We start from the raw sequence: 20,796 nt of genomic DNA, 5'->3' as shown, positions 1-20,796 counted from the left end.
AGATCAGACATAATTTCTCTCTCAGTCTGGCTGATACTGTCATTAACTATTGCGATGATGCACTGACTTCAGTTAATGCAATACTGATGTTCATTTGCCTGTAATCATGCCCTGTATTAGTTTGATTAGACCTACAGAATGTCTGGTTGATGACAAAACCCCATTGATTACACGTGGTCTGCTTCTCATTTCCAGTCAAGCTTTCTGCCTCGAGACATGAATAGTTTCATTAATTAGGTGATCCAAGCACGTTGACAAGGATTCAAGATAGTCAGGTTCTGGCACAGTACTCCAAGTATTATAGATTCATTCTCCATAGTCAATGAAAATTCGGTTATTCGTTTAAATGAAAGCAGAATCAAATCCGCTTGGCGTTCCTTATATTTGATTATGGTCCCAGAATATATGCAGCACAAATTCCACCTATGTTTAGAGGCAGTTATGCTTCACAAGGAAAGACACCAATCATTTATCTGGAATATCAGGAAGTATGAAACGTAAAGAAAGTCCCTAAAGAAATCTAAATAACAAGAACAAAACATGACTAGCTAAAGGGTAGATCTTTCTTCACAAAAAGTTGTGGCTCTAAGTCACGATGGTAAATTGAATTTTCTAATACTTTGAAAAGGACTGAAGTAAAATGTTTAGGACAGTTCAATCCTACATTGGCATTGCTCAGCAAGCATCCTATCTTGCATTCCTCTTCTTTTCTTTCTTTTCCTGTCAGATTGTAGAGATCATTTTCAAGTATTTTTGCCTAATTAGGGTTGTAGAGCATTTCTGGATGCTACTTTTCATCCTAAGATTGAAATCAATGGAAGATGCCTCCCACCTGTCTTGTAACTGGAAATGGGCTTTTTTTTTCCTGTTCCAAGAACAATCTAATCCCCAAATCCACAGTGGTATTTAAATATGGCAGAGCCTGATCCAGCAGTAGATGTTCTTCTCAGGAAGCACCAGGAGTGGAGCTGCTCCCCAGGGCAGGAGCAGCCAGGATTTGTGGCTGACTACAGCCTGACTGCAGGGCCAGAGTGATGACGGGCTCTGCCAACAGCCCAGGCCCATCAAAGCAAAACAAGGAACCAGGTGTGAGGAAGTCCAGACAGAAACAGCATATGGGACTTCAGACAAAGCTACCCATAACACAGGTTTCAAAAACCATTTAATAACGTGTATACAGAAATGAATGGGGGGGAAAAAATCAATCAGTACCTGAGAAAGCACTTGTAGAAGTTAAACCGCACCACACATGCATCCTAGAAACCGGCTGCATTGGATCTTATTGGGGCAGCAGTACAACCACTGGCACAGGAAAAGCATTTTTCATGCCTGTCTCCCTTCTAGCCTTTAGAAAATACACTGCCAAAATCCAGGGACTATGCTCATGAAGGCTTCACTTTGTTTAGTTATAAAGATATACTTCAGTGGTCAGCAGTGAACCTAGACTGCTTCTGAATTCTCAATTCTAGCAGTTGGATTTCTGTTCTCCTGCAATAGAATTCTGAGAGCAGTCACACCAAAGGTGTTGAAGACCACCACCCCCAATGACACTTCTTAATTGCTTAAAAATAAAGAGATTAGCAGTAGCCATAGTATGAATGGTTTTATTGCCATCTGACATTTTGTAATACATTGTTACCATTCCAGTCCTTAATATGTAGACTAAAAAAATAAACCATAGATCTAAAAGTACACAGTATTAGTTCAACCCATAACCAATACAGAAGTTGACTCAAAGTCTGCTACATAGGCACTTTATAAAAATGGAAAAGAGTAATTTAAATCCACATTTCAAGGATATTTAACACTAAAATCTGAAATTTACTTCCAATAAACTCAACTACCCACAAGAGCTGCTACCTGCTCACTGAGAGATTCTGTGTATGGATGTACGTACATATATCAAAGCAGTAATACTCTCTTGTGCTGAGATGTCACAAATTATGTATTTGAAAAACTGTGCAATACCCAATGCAAAACTTAAATTGGTATTTTTTTTAAGTGTAACACAACTATAACCAAATACATACACTATTTACAGGGTGTTAATAAGGCTGCTTAGTTTTTAAAATCTGACTCATTGTACAAAAGACAGACATTAAAGAATGTTGTAGATATTTCCATGAAAGTTCCAAGATAAGCACTTTGCAAACAATGTCCCAGCTACTCCATAAGACATTTAAACTGAAGCAGAAGTTACTTCTGAAGCAGTTCCACTCTAGCACAGAGCTGAGGTTTCTGGAGACAAAATTTGCACTTGATGGCCCCCCCAGGGAATCTGAACTTCCCACCAGTGTTAACATCCGTGTGACTTTGCACACTGCATATTCATTTACACAAACGTAAGAAAGCAAATCCAATTCTCTCAGGAAAAAAAAAAAAAGGAAATGTTCCTAATAATGCATTTTCTTCAGGAAAACTTAATGATATATACAGTGTGTGTGTGTATATATATATATATAAACAACAACAAAACACAATTGTCAGCATACAAAAATATGAGTTCAGTATCTTCTTATAACTCAAACCTAATGATGAAAAATCCATGTATCCTGAGACAGGTACGTACTGTGCATCTAACTTAGCAATGCCAGTGTACTGCTAGAGTACAATTAGGAATTACCTGCATTTATCAACAATTACAGAGATAAAATACACAAAGCAACGCATTAGCTTAGGAAACTCTCCTGTTTTCATAACATTAAACAAGAACAGTGCAAAGTATGCGTACAATGGTGGCTGACATAACCATGAAGTAAGAAGCATGGAGCAATATGTATATACACTAAAGTTACCAATTTCACAATTTAAATGAAAATAAATGAAAGATACTTTCCTTTCTCGAGCATCATGCTTACTCATGATGTATATACTCACATTCAAGCATCCGTCTTAAATACGTTCATGCTACATCTGACAAACAGTTAATTAAAAAAAAAATCAGTTTGCTTATGAATCTCTCTTCCTAAAAGCAGATCAATAAAAACTGCTTTTTTTCCCCATTAGAGTATTCTAATAAATGAAATGCGATTACTATAAATCCTCATAAACTGAGTTGTTTTTCCTCCAAAGGAGCAGGAAGGCAGTTCTGATACTACAGACTGCCTTGAAAACAAACAATGAAACAACCTCAAAACTCGATGCATCAGTTTTATCAGTGGTCACTCTGTTAGATGGTTGCTTCAGCCGAAAGCAAGAGAATTTATTTTAAAATGGACTCCTAACAACAACAACAACAAAAGTCATTTTTTGTATTCATTTACTTTTACAAACTGCAAGGACAACAAGCATTATGAAATAAGTAATTTGGGAAACAAGATTGAATCAATACTCATTTCTCAGAATCAAGATTGTTTAGCATCCTATTATATAGCAGCTGTGCTTACAAAAAAGCCAAAGATCTTCAGGTCTATCTTAAAACGCTGATTTTCTCCAAGCATAAACCCATGGCAAAATAACTGTTACCTGGCCCTTAACAATCCTTTCCCAGTTGTTAAATCCCTTCAAGACAACCAATGAATTACAGCAGTATTTGGTAACTATCTCTGCAGATCCTTGAATTTATTCCCAGAAGAATTACACTTGTCTTGGATGAACAAGTAAAAACTCCATACAGAATGCTTCCCCTAAGTCTGTACAACACATTATCATAAAAATAGGCTGCATAATCTGCTGCAGTAGAAGTAAAGATTTCACAAGCTCTGGGTGTTACAGTTCTTGTAAATCATCATTCTTGGTCATCTCTTCTTGTCATCTGGATGTCTAAAAATTTATGAAGGATAAACATTCTGTGTGGAGAACTGAATTTTTTTATTCTGCACATTGCATAAGGATTAAAAACACATTCTATGCTTTCCAAACAAGAGAAATAGCTTTAGTCATGAACACATGTACATTTATAATTAAAAAATGAGCTCCCTGTATGTCCATAAACATTATTAGAAGTCAGATGTGCCAGCTGTGTGTTCTGAGATCAGAAGGCCAAAACAATAGTTAGAAACAATGCAAAATATCGACTTTTGGAAGAAATTTTGAGAAATTAGGCACCTACATTCAATAGACAGTCAATCTATTGAATTGACGTGCCTCACTCCTCTGGAAGTCCCCTCTCTACACGCTACCTCACCACCCAAGGAACCAGGGCTTAAGTCAGTCAGCATCTCTGCTAAACAGGCACATTATTTGCAGTATAGGTCACCACTGAAGTTCACGGTGCCAAGTAAGTTTCTGAAAACTCCCTCTGGATAAAAAACAATGGAATAAGGAAACAAAATTAAATACAGAAAGGAGAGGCCAAGATTTCAGATGCACACTCCTGAAACAATAGCTGGAAAATTTGGTCCAGGGACTGGCTCATAACTGTTTGTCCCTCAGCATTTGCCAGTGTCTGTTACCCTCTGCTTTCAAGTGCAAAACAAAGCAGATAATTACCATATTGTACAAGAGACTGTCTGGGCATATTTGCATTCCTATCAGTGTCAATGAGATTTTAAAAAAAAAAAAAAAAAAAAAAAAAAAGGATGCAACCAATTACATTGTGCAGCAGATACTGTCTTTTAGATTGTGTAATTTGTCCTACTACAAGAACCAGTAGCTCTATTCAGCTGCAGGAGCACATTATGGCTTCTGTGTACTTCTGGTGTCTGAGCAAGCAGAAACCGAAGCATTTGGGGCACTTCTGCCTGGAGCAGGGTTTACTCCAGCCAACAAAGCCTCACTGAATAAAACACATCCAAAAGTATGAGATTCTGACTGGAACAGAAATTCTATAGATCGTGACTCATGTACAAGCATTAAGTTGCCTTAGACAAAAAAAAAGTGAGTTACTAAAAGTAATACTTTCTTTTTAATCAGGAAGATTAAAGTCCCACTGCTTCCAACCAGTACTAAGGAGTGAAGACTTCAAAACACAAAGGATAAATTGTTACTGAAGTGTTTGTTATTGCAAGTTTAAAGAAAAAAATCCTACACTGAAGGATGGACCGGTAATGGATATGACTACTTATACACATATAGAAACTAAAATATATGTGCAGACATATTTACCTGTGGATATATAAAAATATTTATTTTCTTAGCAAAGTTAAAGTCTGTGTAAAAACATTAAGAAAAGGGTAGGAACCCTAATTCCTCCTTTGGAGAAAAGTAACAAGTCCCCCAGAAATCCTACGTAAAGAACACTCTTTGCAAGAGTACATCTTTTGAATTCTCACCTCATTATGGATTCATGAACTTTTGAAGATTTCATAAATAATTAGACAAAATTTGGTCTAGAAGTGATTACTACAGCATAACTATAGTCAGCTGCTGTAAAAAAAAAATAAATTTTATTCAAGCACTGTATCAGTATAGGTCCAGCTCTAATAGAATGTGTAGCTACTGCTAAAAGGAGAATTATTGCAGAATATACTTTTTTTGCTTTAATATATTCACAATTAAAAACTTCATTTAGGGGCATTTTCTCTGAAAATACTTTGGCTAAAAGAACAGCCAAATCCAAATCTATTTTCCCTGGGCCCTCTAAGTATTCAGCACAATTTTCAAAATAAATCTGTCACAATTATGAACAATCAACAAGAATTCAAATGCTATATAAAACAATACTGACAAAATAAGGGAAATGGTGCACGAAACACCAAATCATGCTTCCACTTAAAACGCAGATATTTCCAGTTCAACATAACAATAGCATCTCACTGTCGATACCTCAGTGTTGATTCACTAGTCGAACACTGTACAAGAATATACACAGCTCTGAAAAACTCTGAAATTCTGAGGCAAAATAATGTAAAATGTCCACTAGACAGTGTCTGAGATTCAGTCTAATTATAATGGCAGTAAAAATAGGGGGAAACATCAACTTCATATGCCACATAGGTATTCCTTCTAAAAGAGTACAGCAATGGCTGAATTCACTGTGACTACATGGGGATGTTTACAGAATTAGTCAGTCAGAATTAGGCACAAGTTCTGAGCTGAGTTTTTAATCTTTCAATCTCATTTACATTATACCCTTCAAACACTGATGTCACTGTTTACAGAAGTTATGATGCTGGCAGGAAAAATAAAAAGGGATTATCAGTGCAAAAGGCCAAATATGAGGTGTATGCTCATTACCAGGCCTAGTTTATTTAGGCTTTTATTCCTTCCACAAGAACACTTCCTTGGGAGTGTACAAGTGAAGCCATTCTCTCTGAACAAGACATTTGTTTTCAATCTGCTGGCTATGCCTACTGTGTGGCTGAACAAAACACATCAAAATGAACCTGATTCCAGTGTAAAATTCTTAAGGAAGACTCCCGTTCTACTGGCATACAGCTGGAGGGCACAAGTTCCAGAAATGCTTTTAGAAAGTCATTTTTCAATGCCAATAGAAAATATGGTATTTCTTTCTTTATCCTGAGTAAAGGCTGTTTGCTTTTATTTGTTTATCAAAGGCCCAGGCACGTACTGCTATAGTGCAGTTAGCTTTTGTCATACAGATCCAGTGTCCTAAAAGCCATTATTTGATTGTTTTCTTCATTCTTCTCCAACTGGTGGTGGTGGCTGGCACAGCTTGTATAATCTGACAACAACAACAAAAAAACAACAACAAAGCAATTGTTACTCTGAGTGTTTAGTCATTATTAAAATAGGTAAATTTAGATGCAAGTTAAATCTAAGTCTTGTACTGCAAAACAACAGGTACTGAATGCAGTTTAAAAACATTGATATAAATCCAGTAAAACCTTATTCGTGAGCATGATGCTTAAACTGGCCATCCATACTGTTATTAAAACCCACACATCCCTAAGCAATTTAATAAAGACATCTCTGTTCAATCAGATTTTCATACTTCTGCATCGAAGACCCCTTTGAGGACAAAGCAAGTTTCACTAATCCAGTTACCAGCTGTTGTTCTGAATCTCTAAATACTTTTGGAAAAGTTGCTTGGTGAATCCAATTGCCTCAGTTTTGGAGTGCTGGCATAGAATCTGACCTCACTGTAACAGTTCCCTATAAAACTGAAGCCACTTGGTCTTGACATCCAAGAACCCAAACAGATCAAACCCACAATATGTAAGCACAAACTCTTCACCACTTCTACATTTTAAAAGGATTCTGGATTTCCATTAATGCCTTTTGTATGGACTTACAAGCACTTGCTAACACGTATTAGCAAGTGTTAACGAGTGTTAGAAAAGTTGAACTTATGTTAGGAATACTGAAAATAAATGGCAGTCATTCTGACCTCAGGCTCATTAAGGGAGATATTTTTTCTGTAAGCTGTAACCAGCATACAGTATCTCCACTAAAACAACAGCAAATAGAAACAGCAATAGACATGATCTCATGTGTAGATTACATATTTTCCTTGGGGAAAGGAGTAACAAAGAGACGAGATCAAGTGTGATGTGGTAAGGAGAAAAACTATTAGAAACCAAAATGAAGAGACAATGGCACAGCATGTGCATCAATACTTAACACAAAGGGTATACGACGTTGAAGTACTAAAGCAGAGTAAATAACAACTGGCTTGGTAGGTCAGGATGCAAGAAGATAATGAATGATACACTGTTTTTGCTACTATAGATATTTACGGTGCTCACGGTATGTGTTTTCCAAGAATGTTTTGCAGATTTGCTTAAACATCATGTTCATTTATGCGACCATGTTTTAACTAATAAGGAATTTCAAAATCATACTACTAATCAAAAAAGAAAACAAAAGTCTGAACATGTTCCTGGGACTCTTCATTTTGAAGAAAACAAGGCTGAGAGGGGATCTCATCCATGTTTATAAATACCTTAAGTGCAGGAGACAAGTCAATGGGAATGGACTCTTCAGTGGTGAGCAACAGCAACAATAGAACAAGGGGCAACAGGCACAAACTGGAACATGGGAAGTTCCATACAAACACAAGGCAGAACTTTATTTTCAGTGACAACACTGGAACAGGCTGCCCGGAGAGGTTGTGGAGCCTCCTTCTCTGGAGATACTCAAAACCTGTCTGGACACCTACCTGTGCAACCTGCTGTAGGGAACTTGCTTTAGCAGGGGGTTGGGCTAGATGACTTCTAGAGATCACTTTCAACCCCTACAGTTCTGTGACTCCAGAAGCAATTCCAGATCTATGAGCTGCTGCTTTCTTGACATGATGCTTTGCCACTGATGCTATTTGAGGCACTGCCTGCATGGCTGCTCCTGTAAGTACTGCAAGCCTCAAGAATATCTGGGCACATCCTATCAGATAAAGCATCCTGTAAAAGCAGGGCAGGATAGCTGCAGTTTCATGACTTCCCTTTCCATACAAGTCAAGACCCATGCGATACTGACAACACATAGTTGTGGTGGGCCAAATAATTTTTCACTGAAGTCTAATTGGAAGTAATCAGCAGGCAGCATTGCTTCTGGATGGTGAGAATGAGAAGCACCAGTTCTTCAAGCCAAAGAGCAAATGCAAATCTGCTTTCAAATCTTCACCCTTGTGTGTTTTAAAAAAATCTTTGTGCTGTTCCACACTTTCATCTGGTAGACTCAGAAATGTGGTTATTTAAGGTCACATAAGCATTTCCACAGATGCCAGTAAATTTGATAGAAGCTGTATATAAGCCAAAACATATATACCTCCTATTTGTATACCAATGAGACAACGAGATTATCTGATCTTTATACAGACAGATGATAGATGAAACAAGGCTTATTTGAGTTACTTGATTCTACTGATGTAATGAAGTAGTAAAACTCAAAGCTAACAAAAGACAGGTGGAATGCCTGCCAGAATCTCATCTAAGTCAATAATTGCAGCAGGGTTAGTTTAGGGTTAAGTCTTAGCAAAATCCCATTTCTATGGAACAATGTGCAGAAAAGCTCAGCACAAAAGTTCTATGTATTCTTCAGGTTAAAACTGTCCTTCTTAAGATTATTTATCTTTAGAGTAGGTGATGTAAAGAAATTCTGAGACAAACTGGCAGTGAGGCTGCATAAATCCCTAAGATGGTATAGATGAGAAACAGGCTGTTCTGAGTCAGTAAATGCAGAGGAACTGTCCTAGTTGGTACAAACAGATCAGCTGAGAAATGACGAAGCAGTGACAGCAGCAGAAAACTGAGAACACTGTCAAGAGCCCTTAAATGGAGTCGACTTTAATAGCCAGCCTTTTGCTGGAGTGTCAAAGAACTGGAAACCACATCGAGAGTATCGCTTATGCTGATGACTTATCTGATACAGGTGACTTCTCTCTAACACTAACAACTTCTTTCTAATAGTATACCAAATGCACAAAATCACAAGACCAATGAGATATTCCTGTAGCATCGCTGTTGCTGCATACTTGCAAGTTTGTTGGATGTACCCGTCCTGTTCTGGCCAAATTCATTACTGCTCAAAAGACTTCAAGCAGCTTGAAATATTATTTTATGCCTTAGGTTTTGCTAATACAAGACAGTTTTCAGGCAGGTTTGATCCCCGACTGCATCTAAGTTAATGACTACTATGAGAAGAGATGCCCTCATGCTCTGGTAAAGTCAGCTCATGGGTTTGCTCTTGAATTTTGTTATATCTTACTTAATCTACATGCCTGTAGATTTTAATAGAGAACTTTGTCTTTGGAAGATGCATTGTTGCAAATGCTGTTTTTCAGCACTATGCTTAATGCATGAAACTATTTCTGAAATTTTTTAATGGCACAAATGGACAAAACGTGGTGATATTGCTGCTAAAACTATTTGCTGGCTCAGCCAAACATTAACAGTGTTCTTGGTACTTACTGATACTGATGGTCACCGCCAAAGTTTGGGATGCCAGTGTGACTGTTTGGCTTGGTCTACCTTTTTTAGTTTGTGTGGAAGCAGAGTATTGTTTCTGTTTGAGTAAGCCATTGTAATATTTTGGGGGTATTTTTTCTAGCCCTAGCTAATTAGTTACCCAAGCCCAAGATAACCTGTGCTCCCATTACGTTTTCATTTTCGCAACATGGATCATTTATCCTCTTTGAGGGTTAAATATAAATTGGGCCTATTTAGAAGAAGTCTGTAAACAAATAGGTAGATCTTGAATTTTCAGGGTTTATATTAGAATTAGACTTCTGTCAATGTTTGTTCAATGTTCTACCTAGGAAACAAAAACGTGAGGCTCAAACTTCTCAGAAAGCAGCTAAAATGCAAATAAATATTTTCTAGAAGACTACTGAGCCACTCAGTTGCCAGTTCTGTCTCACTGCCATAAGTGGTAATGGAAGTTGAAGGAATCCATCTACTCTATCCTTCACAGAGCAAGCAAGATGCCTGTATATCTCCAACAAATGCTGCTATGCAGATTCACTCATACCTTGTACACTTCAGATGCACTCCCTTTCTATAATCAGATTCTGCACAAACAAGGCACAGTGTGCAGTTATTTGTTATAACCAAATCATGTGCAGCAGTCTGATTCCCTACTGAAAGAAACGGGAAAGCCTGAGAAAAGGGAACAAATTGCATAGAAAGAAAAAGTTCCTGAGTACTACCAAAATCCTGTCAGAAATCTTTCTTTGAGGCTTTGGATAGTATATATGTTCATTCACATTGTTATCTCTAACAATAGATATTATTAATTCATTCTTTCCTTACTTAATTTTAACACTACAGTGAGCCTGTTATGTATTCCATAGATCTGCTTAGTTCACTCACTGTGTTCTGATTAGTTAACAGTAACAAAAAAAAGTTTTGAATTGGTAGAAAGAAAAAGTTTTAATTGGACCTTAATTAATAAAACCACCAAGAGAGAATTAAAAAATGTTTTGTTATTTTCATTTCAAAATATCAAGCTTGTTAAGAAACATTGCATGTACCTGCAATCCATCACAGCATTAGAGTGCTCAATAAATATAGAACACTCACATTTTTCTTGCTAATGGACGTTTCAGAAAGAGACAAAGAGAGACTACACCATCTCTAAGAGTAACGAGAATACAATTTTTCTGAGCTATTGTAGTACAGTATTTCATTAAAATAGGTTAATGGATTTAGTTTGAATATTTCCCCCAAACCACTAAACTTCGCAAGCAATGAAGGACTTACCCCAGTGCTTTCATAACTAACAAGAACTATATTTCATTTTTCAAGAATGTTGAATGTTCAAGCAGGTTTCAAAATGCCACACAGCCTAAACTTCTGCAACTAATTACTTTAATTAAAATGGTATAACTAAGAATGTAATTGACTCTGTGCACATTAAGTCTTACAATTTAGTACACAGCGCAGTCAATGCTTATTGTTAACTTTTGAGCTACTAGGACAGAATTTGGCACAAACTAGACAAATTGTGATTTAGGATATAAACAATCAGTTACCTTGGAACAGACTGTGGCGTTCGATCTCTTACTCCCAAGTTCTTGGCTGTATTTTGCACTCTTGCACCCTGTACAAGAAAAAAGAAAAAATTTGCTTCATTAATTGTAGCTCACGTGGAAAAATTTCTGGGCTTTCTAGATGAACATAACAATTGATGATAAATAATTGTCCCAGAACTCTCCTCCATGGAAGTGAGAAATAAGTTAATTCATAGCATTAATTCTCAACTTAAGGAACACATGACTACAGAGCAAGGTAAGCCTTTCCACAGAAACTCCCCCAGGATTCAATCACCACTCACTTGAAACTTTGTTCAACAGAAAGCACGTATTTAATCATTTTCAGTGATTCTCAGCTTTTCTTTCCAATCTCATCTTGAATCCATGAATAATTCTGGAAGTAAATCCTCATCTTACATCCAAGGCTAGCTTATTATGTTCACTTGTTTTGAACCTGCTGGTTTCACGTGACACCTTTAGTCCTCTAATGGAGGAGACAACAGTCAGCCCCCATCCAGCACACAGCTGCCACATGCTTTTTTAGACCTTTGTCATAACCTCTTTCTTTCCCTCATGAAGGTGAACAATCCCAGATTATCTGCCTTTCTAACCTACCTACTATCCCCTACCTTTGATCATTTTTTTTCTGTCTCTCTCTGACCCTTTCCCATTATTGTATATCCTTATGCAAAGGATTAGATTCTGTGATAAAGTTCAAAATGAAGAGTCATTACAACACGATTCTAAATTTCTGCTTTCTTTGTTTGCTATCCTTTTCTAAACCAATATAACTTCTGCCTAGCTTTACTGATAGCTACCAAGAACAGAGCTGATGGTTTTTATCCCGAGGTCTTAATCAGGAGACATAAAGGCCAGCTCACAGTCAGTTATTTTGAGTTTGAATTCAATTTAGGGTTTAGATTTTTTCCTCCCTGCATTACTGAGTAGTTATATATGCTGATTTACATTTGTCAAGAAGAAGCAAACAAAGCACTAAGTAAAATATTTTAATGAAAAGAATAAGAAAACTCTGGAACAGACTCCTTGAGAATCTCCATTACAGGAGTTTTAAGGACAGATAAGACAAGTGTCTGTCCTGAATTTTCTAAGAATAACTGATGTGTGTTTGCTAAAAGGTTGGGTATGTTGAGTTCAGATCCTCATCACGTTTTCTCAGTAAAATCTGTAAAATTTTGGCACTATAAAAAAATACCATGACAGACTGTCAGTGGCTGAGATTGGTATATTGTTAATGTAACTGAAAGACATAATATACATATACATAGGAAAACTATCAAAATTAATGACAAGTAAATCCTGAACTTCGGTGCAGTGACTACCTCTGAGAACAAAAAGAGACTATTTTTACTTGCATCACTCACTAGACAAATTAATTTTAGTATCTTGCTCAATAAAATCTGTTGATTTAAAAAGAAGACTAACAAAAGTGTAATTTATAGTTTGGCAGGAGAACAAATTAGACCTTACAACCACCAGATTCATAATTCTTTTGAAGAAAAGCCTGCAAGAATTACTATCAACTTGCTACCATCTCTTAGTATCTACTGAACGCTATTATATCTTTTTTATATTCAAAAAATGATATACTCATTTATACTCTTCCAGCATTGTTCCTATAATAATAATATAATCCTATAATAATGTAAATATTGACATATTTGTCTCATGTATGTGTAACAGACAGCTTGATTTTGCAGTTCCAGAATACTTTCCTCTGTGTACCAGGAGTGCCAGTGCACGCATGAAAGATGCTGTTAGCTCTGAAGAAATTTCACCATCAATCTGGACTCTTTTATAAGAACTAGCATTCATACTGCCATGAGGAATGACGACAGGTTTAGTTTCAAGCTACACATCAATTTAAGGATAGCAAAATCCAGTCACATAAAGAAAATAGATTCTCTTTATGGCCCACTCAAAGAGCTCTAAATCAGCATCATTCTTAGGAGAATATTCAAAATGTGGTACTATCATTATGCTTCCGGAAAGGCATGAGAAAATGATTTATCACTAAAAAGACAATAGAAATTCTCCCTTAATCTTTTCTGTTCATCAGCTTCTTAGTTAGCTTTCTTCTTGTAGCCCCGTGCCCTCCTGCATTTTTGCCCCTTTTTGGTGCATTCTGAAGATGCGCTTCTGTCAGCAAGCTTTAGGTCATATTTTGTGGGTACATGTGTTTATGTGAATACACGTTTATGAGTAAATAGTTATTCAAAGACAGTTGTGATGTTTTGTCAAAATTCATATTTCTAACATCAATCTAGACTGGATTAGCAAATGAAAAACAGGAGCCACTTAACAAAAACCATCCTACAGACCCAAGTCCATACTAAACTTATGAAAGTTGGTCTATTTCTTTAGGTCTTGCAGAACAGGTGCTTGTGAGTACCTAATTACAACTGACAAGAGCAATTACTTTGAAAATTGTTCCATCATTTTTTGCTATTTATGAATCTTGATAATGACTTCATCTAATTTAAAAGAAAAACATCCTGAGGTCATCCATTCAACTGAGTGTCTTCAGTTATCCAGTACTGCTGCCCCAAACTGTAAAAAACATCACTTTCTACAAGAAATAACACGCCTCTATGAAAAGCTGATGCTGCCAGGAGCTAACATTCCCAGTTCCTCCAGAATAACAGAATAAATATCCTTTCACTTACTATTCCTTCTGGTTAATCTCTCCTTATTCAACCCAACACTGATGGTGTATGTATGAAAGACGTTTGTTTTTCTCAAATAAAGGCCTTTAATGCATACATAAATATCAAGGGAGGGAAAAGATACATGTATAGTCCTTACCTAAGTGTTCTGTAACAAATCCCAACACGCTTTTTTATTCCGCTTCAGTTTTATGACCTGCTTTATGCTCCTGACAGTTCAATCCTACTTATGCTTGAAGCATTAAATCCGGAAAATGTTTCTAGAAAACACTATAGAATGTTGCTGGAATTAGTCCAGAACATTCAGAATTTAATGGAGGATTATATATCTACAACAGGAATCCAGGACTGATTTAAAATTAGAACAAAAGATTACTACTCTATTAAATGCCATAGTGGTTTCTCACAAGAGGAAGAATGTGTGAACAAAGTCTGGCTTGATATACTAGGAGACTTTTACAGTGTCTGTGGGTGGTGTTGAGTTACTGGTATCTTTAACAGCTATTGATCACCTGCTGTTTTACTACAGAGGAGGTAGGCCCACAGCATCTTTTTCCTACATCTTTCTGAGCAAGTCTCAGTACAATTATAGCTGCTCAGGTTCATCAGCAAGTTACTTACGTTTTTGTCTCCCATTTTCATTTAATGAATTGCAGAAGACCTAGAAATGAATCAGCATTTATGAAAACTCCCTGGAACTGTGCATGAAAATGTGCTGTTTGACAGAATGAAAGCTGGCATATAGGCAGAACTTGATGCTCAGGCTTTTTTATTGTTAAATAAATGCCAAAATCTGCCTTTTGTCTAGAACTTTGAGAGCAAACACATTAGTGTACAAAATGCAAGTTTATCCTTTTACAGAAGTAGCTTGCTTTTAATATAAAGTTAAAGCTGTAATTCTACACAGTTCTTCATGACGTGATTCAAGAACCTTGAGGGTATTTATTCACTACAGAAATTTAATTTATGCACTGAATAAAGTGAAAATCAGATATGAAAAGGGATGATGCTAATTATTCAGATGCATCCTTTTTTGTCTGCATATCTTACATATCACTGATCAAAATCTATAGCTTGAGACTACTTATGTGACAGCTTTAATCACCCAAAATTTTGATCTAGAATACATGTACTTCTCCATGTGTTGACCTAGAAGTACAATACAGTCACTTCGTCATTTTTGTAATTAAACTGTGATTTCTGCACAGAATAAGAACTGGAACTTACAAAAATGACAAGGTAGATGTAAATTAAAAGTCAGAAGGAATGAATCTTGCTTATCTGTGATTACTGATTCCAGTATTAAAGTACCTTTTTTTTTTTTTTTTTTTTTTTAATTCACTTCAAGGCTGAATTTGTCCATACTGGAATTTTGCACCCTGTTTCTTGTTTATGCCTTTGTCATGAGTTTGAAAGTTACCACAGTCTGGGATATACGTTCCATATGCACAATAGTGATTAAGCCTCCACTCAGCCTCTCTTTGATCAACTGAATAGGTTGAGCTCTTTAATCTTCACTTCATAAAGCTTGTCTAACAACCTCTGGATATTCACGCTTCTCCTTTGAAGTCCTTCCAAGTCTCCACATCCTTTTGAAACCACGTATCTGATAAGAGGATATCCTAGAAGTTGTGCCATTACAGGGTAGACTGTAATTCCCATTTTCAGTCAATACTCCCTTTTAATACAGAAAATTTTTGTCATACATTTGCATTAAGAGTTCATGTTGCGGTGATTATCTATCCACAGCAGCCTTGAAATCCTAATATTTTACTATGACAAGATCAAAATACACAGTGTGAAATAAGTACAATGTCCTCAGGAACCTTGCCCGCAAAGTTAAGAATCACAATACTATTTCCCACTTCCCTTCTGGGCTTCCCCTTCTTCATTCAGCACGAGTCACTACTTATTAACTATTGTTAATGTCCTTAAATTCTTTTTATGGATGATAATTATTAGAATAATTTTTTTCATATTCATTAGACTATGCTGCAGTACAATGATGCCCAGCAGTTTCTTTACAAAAACCAGTAAGTGAAATCATAACCCTGTAAAAATGATGAACCTTTTACACGTTCACAGAAAGCAAGCATCTATTTAAAAACAGCCTGTCCCACTATTAAAAACAGACAAACAAAAAAACCTTTCAGTCAACATTATAAGAAGTTAATTTTAAAAACAACAAAAACACAACGAAACCAAACACCAAACTAAGAAAACTCACAAAGACATTAACATAACAGTCAGCTGGGGGTTAAAATGTTTGGTCAAGTCTTGCTAGGGAACAGCAAGCTCTTACCCAAAGAGAGCACCTTACCTGCTTGCGCATGACATCTGTAGCTTGCATGATATAGCGAGGTGGCAGCCCGTGGCTCCGAGCCAGAATGATTGCCTGCTCCAGGGTAACACTCAGGGTACAGCTGCAACAGAAGACTGAGGTCACCAATCTGCTAGCAATGGTTTGCTTTAAGTAATTCCTATATACTAACACACTTTAAATTTTCTTTTAAAAAAGGTATACGTAGAATGACAGCGTAAGAGTTCTGCCTCATAACACCTTCAGATAGCCCAGACTTTGCAGGTATTAGTTTGGACACAAAACATTTCTCAAATAGAAAGATCCTGAGTGTAATCAAAGTTACAAGCACATGTATTTGCTTTTTCTGTTTGTTATAAAATAAACAACAACAACAACCAGTAATCCACAGTGTTGGATTGGCTTGGCTAGTGAGTGAGAAAGTGACAATACAAAGAAGAGAATTTTTTCTAATTGCAGACATCTCTTTCCAAGTGACTACCACACAAGTTATCTCTTGCCCTTTGCTGCTAATGCAGACCCCAGCTTAGCTTGGGTATTCTCACGGCCACTTTGCAAACCAAATAAAGAGATATTACTCCTTTTTAATTTAAAGAGAAAGGAAAGAAAGGTGTTCCTTCAAATAAACTATCTTCTCCTACTCTTTTTCAAGTAAATGTGTGAGCACAAAAACTGCTCCAAGTACCACATCCCAGTAAAAAGGCTGTAGCAGCTTTGTCAGAGCAACCAGGAAATCTTTGTAGCCAAAGAACTTGGCTGTAGGAAAACCTGTCATCATAACAGACAAGAAGGACCAGGGAAAGTCATTCTGGACATGCCAACTGACTCATGGTGAGGATAAGAATGGATAAGCAGCTTCTCGTACAATTAAGACCAAAGCTCCAGAAGACTTCTGGATAAAGGCAACAAACTGCACTGGAATGGGTGGATGCATTTTAGACAACACGTGTGAGGGCTGCTATCATCCAAGAGGTGACAGTATCTGCATTCTATACCACTAACAACCACCACTGCAATAACCAAATCTCTTCAAGCAGAAATATGATGTGCATTGAATGATTCTATCTCAGCAGAACCTGACAAAAACTCTGTATTACAAGTTCAAATAATAAAGCCCAGACACGTGGTTAAAATGTACATTTGAGTATGCTTTTGGCAAAATCCTAACCAGAAGATTCTGCATAGCTTACATTATGCACACAGAACAGACAATATGTTTCAGTCAAACATTCATCTTGCTGAGCAGAAGATCTGTAGGAGGAAAAATGTGTCTGCACTTATTTTCTTACTGGGAAAAAAAAAAAAAAAAAAAAAAATCCCAACACCCTGACGTGTTTGAAGTACCGCCAAGTAAATTTATGGACTGTAAAAATTTTCACAGTAGTTAGTTTAGAAGATATTAAATTTGATCCATATCTTTACTAATGGCCCTTTGTTAAAAATGTATAAGCTAAGTGAGTTTCTTTGGTAATGAAATCATTTTTATTCCCCATTTCTAGCATACACTGACCTCAGATATCTTGAACCGAAAGTGCATTGATCTTTCGTGTTATATATTTGATTCAGGTTAAAAAAAAGTTAAACATTAGACCAGAAATTCTCAATACTAAGTTTTTATCTCGTCTTTGAAAGGTTAACTGTCATTCAAAAAAAAAAAAAACAAAAAAAAATCTAAATATTTAACCCTCAAGAACAACCGAAGAAGCTTTGTCCTGTTCAAAACTGGAAAAAGCTGAAGTAGATAACCTAATTTGATAGATGTAAACTAAGCCAGGGAAAAGGGATAGAAAGCTTATCTGTAGGTATAATGGATGTTAATGGGTTCAAAGTGCAGCTTTCAACCAACCAGGTGTTGAGCCAGCTTTCCAATAAATCCCACATTCTAAGATCCCAAAAGACTGAAAAAACAGCGAAATCATATTCTCCAGGAATGAATCAAAACTAACAAAAGAATATTGTAAATGAAGGTCAGCTTGAAGAATTAGATTCAAATACTAATCCTGCAATTGGAAAAGACTGCCAAACTCCTCCCTGTCCAAAACCTGATGAAGTGGGCACTGGTGATGGACATTATGAGCCATTTACATTTTTACAATGCCAACAACAATTCAGAAATAAGGTTACCAAGGGTGTAGACATAATCAAAGTGGGAAAAAACACAGAGTAAAATAGCACAATGAAAATTTCTTTAATGAGCTACAACAGAGATAGTCTGTTTATATGTTTCCTGATTATACTGTAGTAATTGCCAAAAATTGAAGAGATCACCTCAAGGCAAAAAATAACTATATTAATTCTAAGGATAACATTATTAAAATGTCACTGAAAATCAACAGTGAAGACACTCAAGATAACAGCCATGGTGATGTTGACTATCAGTACAAACCTTTTATAAAACACTTTATATTCAAGATTAAGCAATACTGGTTAGATACATCCACTGTTTCTTTTAAAACATGTTCTTACTTTTTAAAGTACGTTAAAAATATTAAAATAGGGCCAGTGGCATAATTTCATTTCATACTTCATTAGTGGTACAATATAATATTGGTAGATTTTGTTTCTCTCAAGTCATGCAAGAGGTCTGATGAATGGCAGTCCTAAAAACAATTAAAATAAAAATGATTGCTTTTGTTGTAAATATGTAAAAATGTGGCTTTTGTTGTGTGATTATGACAGAAAGTACTACTTTTGAAACACAGCAAACGACAATGGAAGAACTTGATTTTAGTTGAATCAGTGAAGAAATCAGTTAGATGGTGTCCTCTTTTAAAACTGATCATAAACCTTTCCTTGGGGTTACACTGAACTGAGTCACAAGTAGACCTGTATATGTTGGTGCTTTCTCCCAGATTTTCAAGTATAATTCTTGAATCACTACATATTAATTATCACAAATCAAAATCTTCTGGAAACCAGCTGTAGAAGAAACTAATCTACACACAAAACAGCAGATGGTATTAAAATTTACAAAGCGATTTAGAAGCAGTTCTAACCACTGGAAGTATCTGGTCACTGGGATGCAGTCAGTCCAGACAACCCAAACAAGGAAAATACCGGAGGAAAAAAGCAACACCTTCTGATGCTATCATAACATTATGCTATGGGAAGCATAAATACCAAATCCATATATTTCAATTTTACTCTGTAAATAAATCTATATCTGTTTGCACTCCCTCTCCTTCTTTTCATCTCTTATGGCAGAAAAACAAAAGACCCAAACTCATCATCTCAGAATTTGTGTCAGTCAGTTAGAATCACAGATTTCTCCCCTTGACAGATTACAGCAGCAGTCAGCACAGGCATTTGGCTTTCCCAGCATGACTGGGCTGAGAATTCCTCATTCATCCATTTGGTTTCCAAGGGGAAACAGAAGGGGCTGCAGCTGCTCCCATCCCCTGCCTGCTATCTCCTGTCTCCCATCAGTCATGGCAATATTGATAAGAAGACTGCATACAAACTTTCAATTATCTGCTGCTTGAGACCATCCTGAACAAAAGAGGCTAAATCATTTTCTGTCACCAGTATCCCCAGCAGAATTCTTCTGTGTTATTTTTGTCATTGTTTTTTTGCTTTTTGGATATTTTTTTTTGAGACTGAATACGATTTTTACTAAACGTTTGCAAATCTAGTGGATAGACATATATATACACACTGAAAACCAGATTTGTAACAGAGGAAAAGATTGAAAATTTCTGAGAAACTGATTATTTCATAGCATCTTATTTAATGTCACCTGAAAGGAAAACTAATCTGAGCCGATGTACAGCACAGCACCTACAGAGCTGCCACTGAGCAAACTGTATATCTATGTTACCAGGGTTAAATCTAAATTTCTCAAATCATCAGCAGGTTTCAGACAGGATTCCAGCCATCCTTCATCCAAAGAGGCAACAAAGCATCTCCCAGAAAAATACCCTAGATAAAAAAGATGAGGTGAAACAAGTCGGTTTAGTAGTTATCATATCAGTTACCACAGTCAGAGATGTCGAGATGGATTATGTTCTGGTTACCTGAAGAGAAAAAAAATATGAAAGGATGCATGCATGCTTAGCCTAACTAAAATCTAAAGCTGCTACTCAAAATGTAGTTGAATGCTCTTGTTATACTTTCAATAATTCTAGAGCAGGTATTACTTCAGGGATAATTCTCTGCAATTACTAGTGATGACTGGGTAATGTATACTAAATCGGATGGGAAACCCGAAGAATAACCCATAGTAAATGCAAAAGAAGAGAAAATGTTGTTCAGTACTATAAGAAAAAAGCACAAAAACTGCACGTATGTCAAGCTGAAGAGTCTCTTACATTTTCTATGTTACTGACATTGTGGGAATATGGACCCATTCAGGCAAATACTGAAGTTTCTATTCTCTATGCCCGTACACTGAAACTTTACAGAACAGAATTTTTGCTTTTCTCACAGGGAGAAAGAATTCAGCCATCTAGCAGGTATTAGAGATAAAATGCAGCTGAAGTTTG

General features: G+C 36.4%; 1 protein-coding gene across 1 annotated transcript in view; it reads right to left on the bottom strand.

Annotated features, from left to right (window-relative positions):
- Positions 1-1,515: 1,515 nt before the first annotated feature.
- Positions 1,516-20,796, bottom strand: part of PREX2 (phosphatidylinositol-3,4,5-trisphosphate dependent Rac exchange factor 2) — a 176,629-nt gene continuing 157,348 nt past the window's right edge. Inside the window, exons 38-40 of the mRNA XM_031604865.2 lie at positions 16,316-16,418; positions 11,312-11,379; positions 1,516-6,565 (exon numbers count right to left, since the gene is read on the bottom strand). Of these exons, the coding sequence (XP_031460725.2) occupies positions 6,520-6,565; positions 11,312-11,379; positions 16,316-16,418 (217 nt within the window). The 3' untranslated portion in view covers positions 1,516-6,519. The remainder of the gene's footprint in view (positions 6,566-11,311; positions 11,380-16,315; positions 16,419-20,796) is intronic.

The sequence above is a fragment of the Phasianus colchicus genome, chromosome 3 (assembly GCF_987193195.1).
Source record: "Phasianus colchicus chromosome 3, bPhaCol1.hap1.1, whole genome shotgun sequence".
NCBI classification, from domain to species: Eukaryota; Metazoa; Chordata; class Aves; order Galliformes; family Phasianidae; genus Phasianus; species Phasianus colchicus.
The sequence above is the reverse complement of the archived record's forward strand: the minus strand, read 5'-3'. Positions and strand labels throughout refer to the sequence as shown.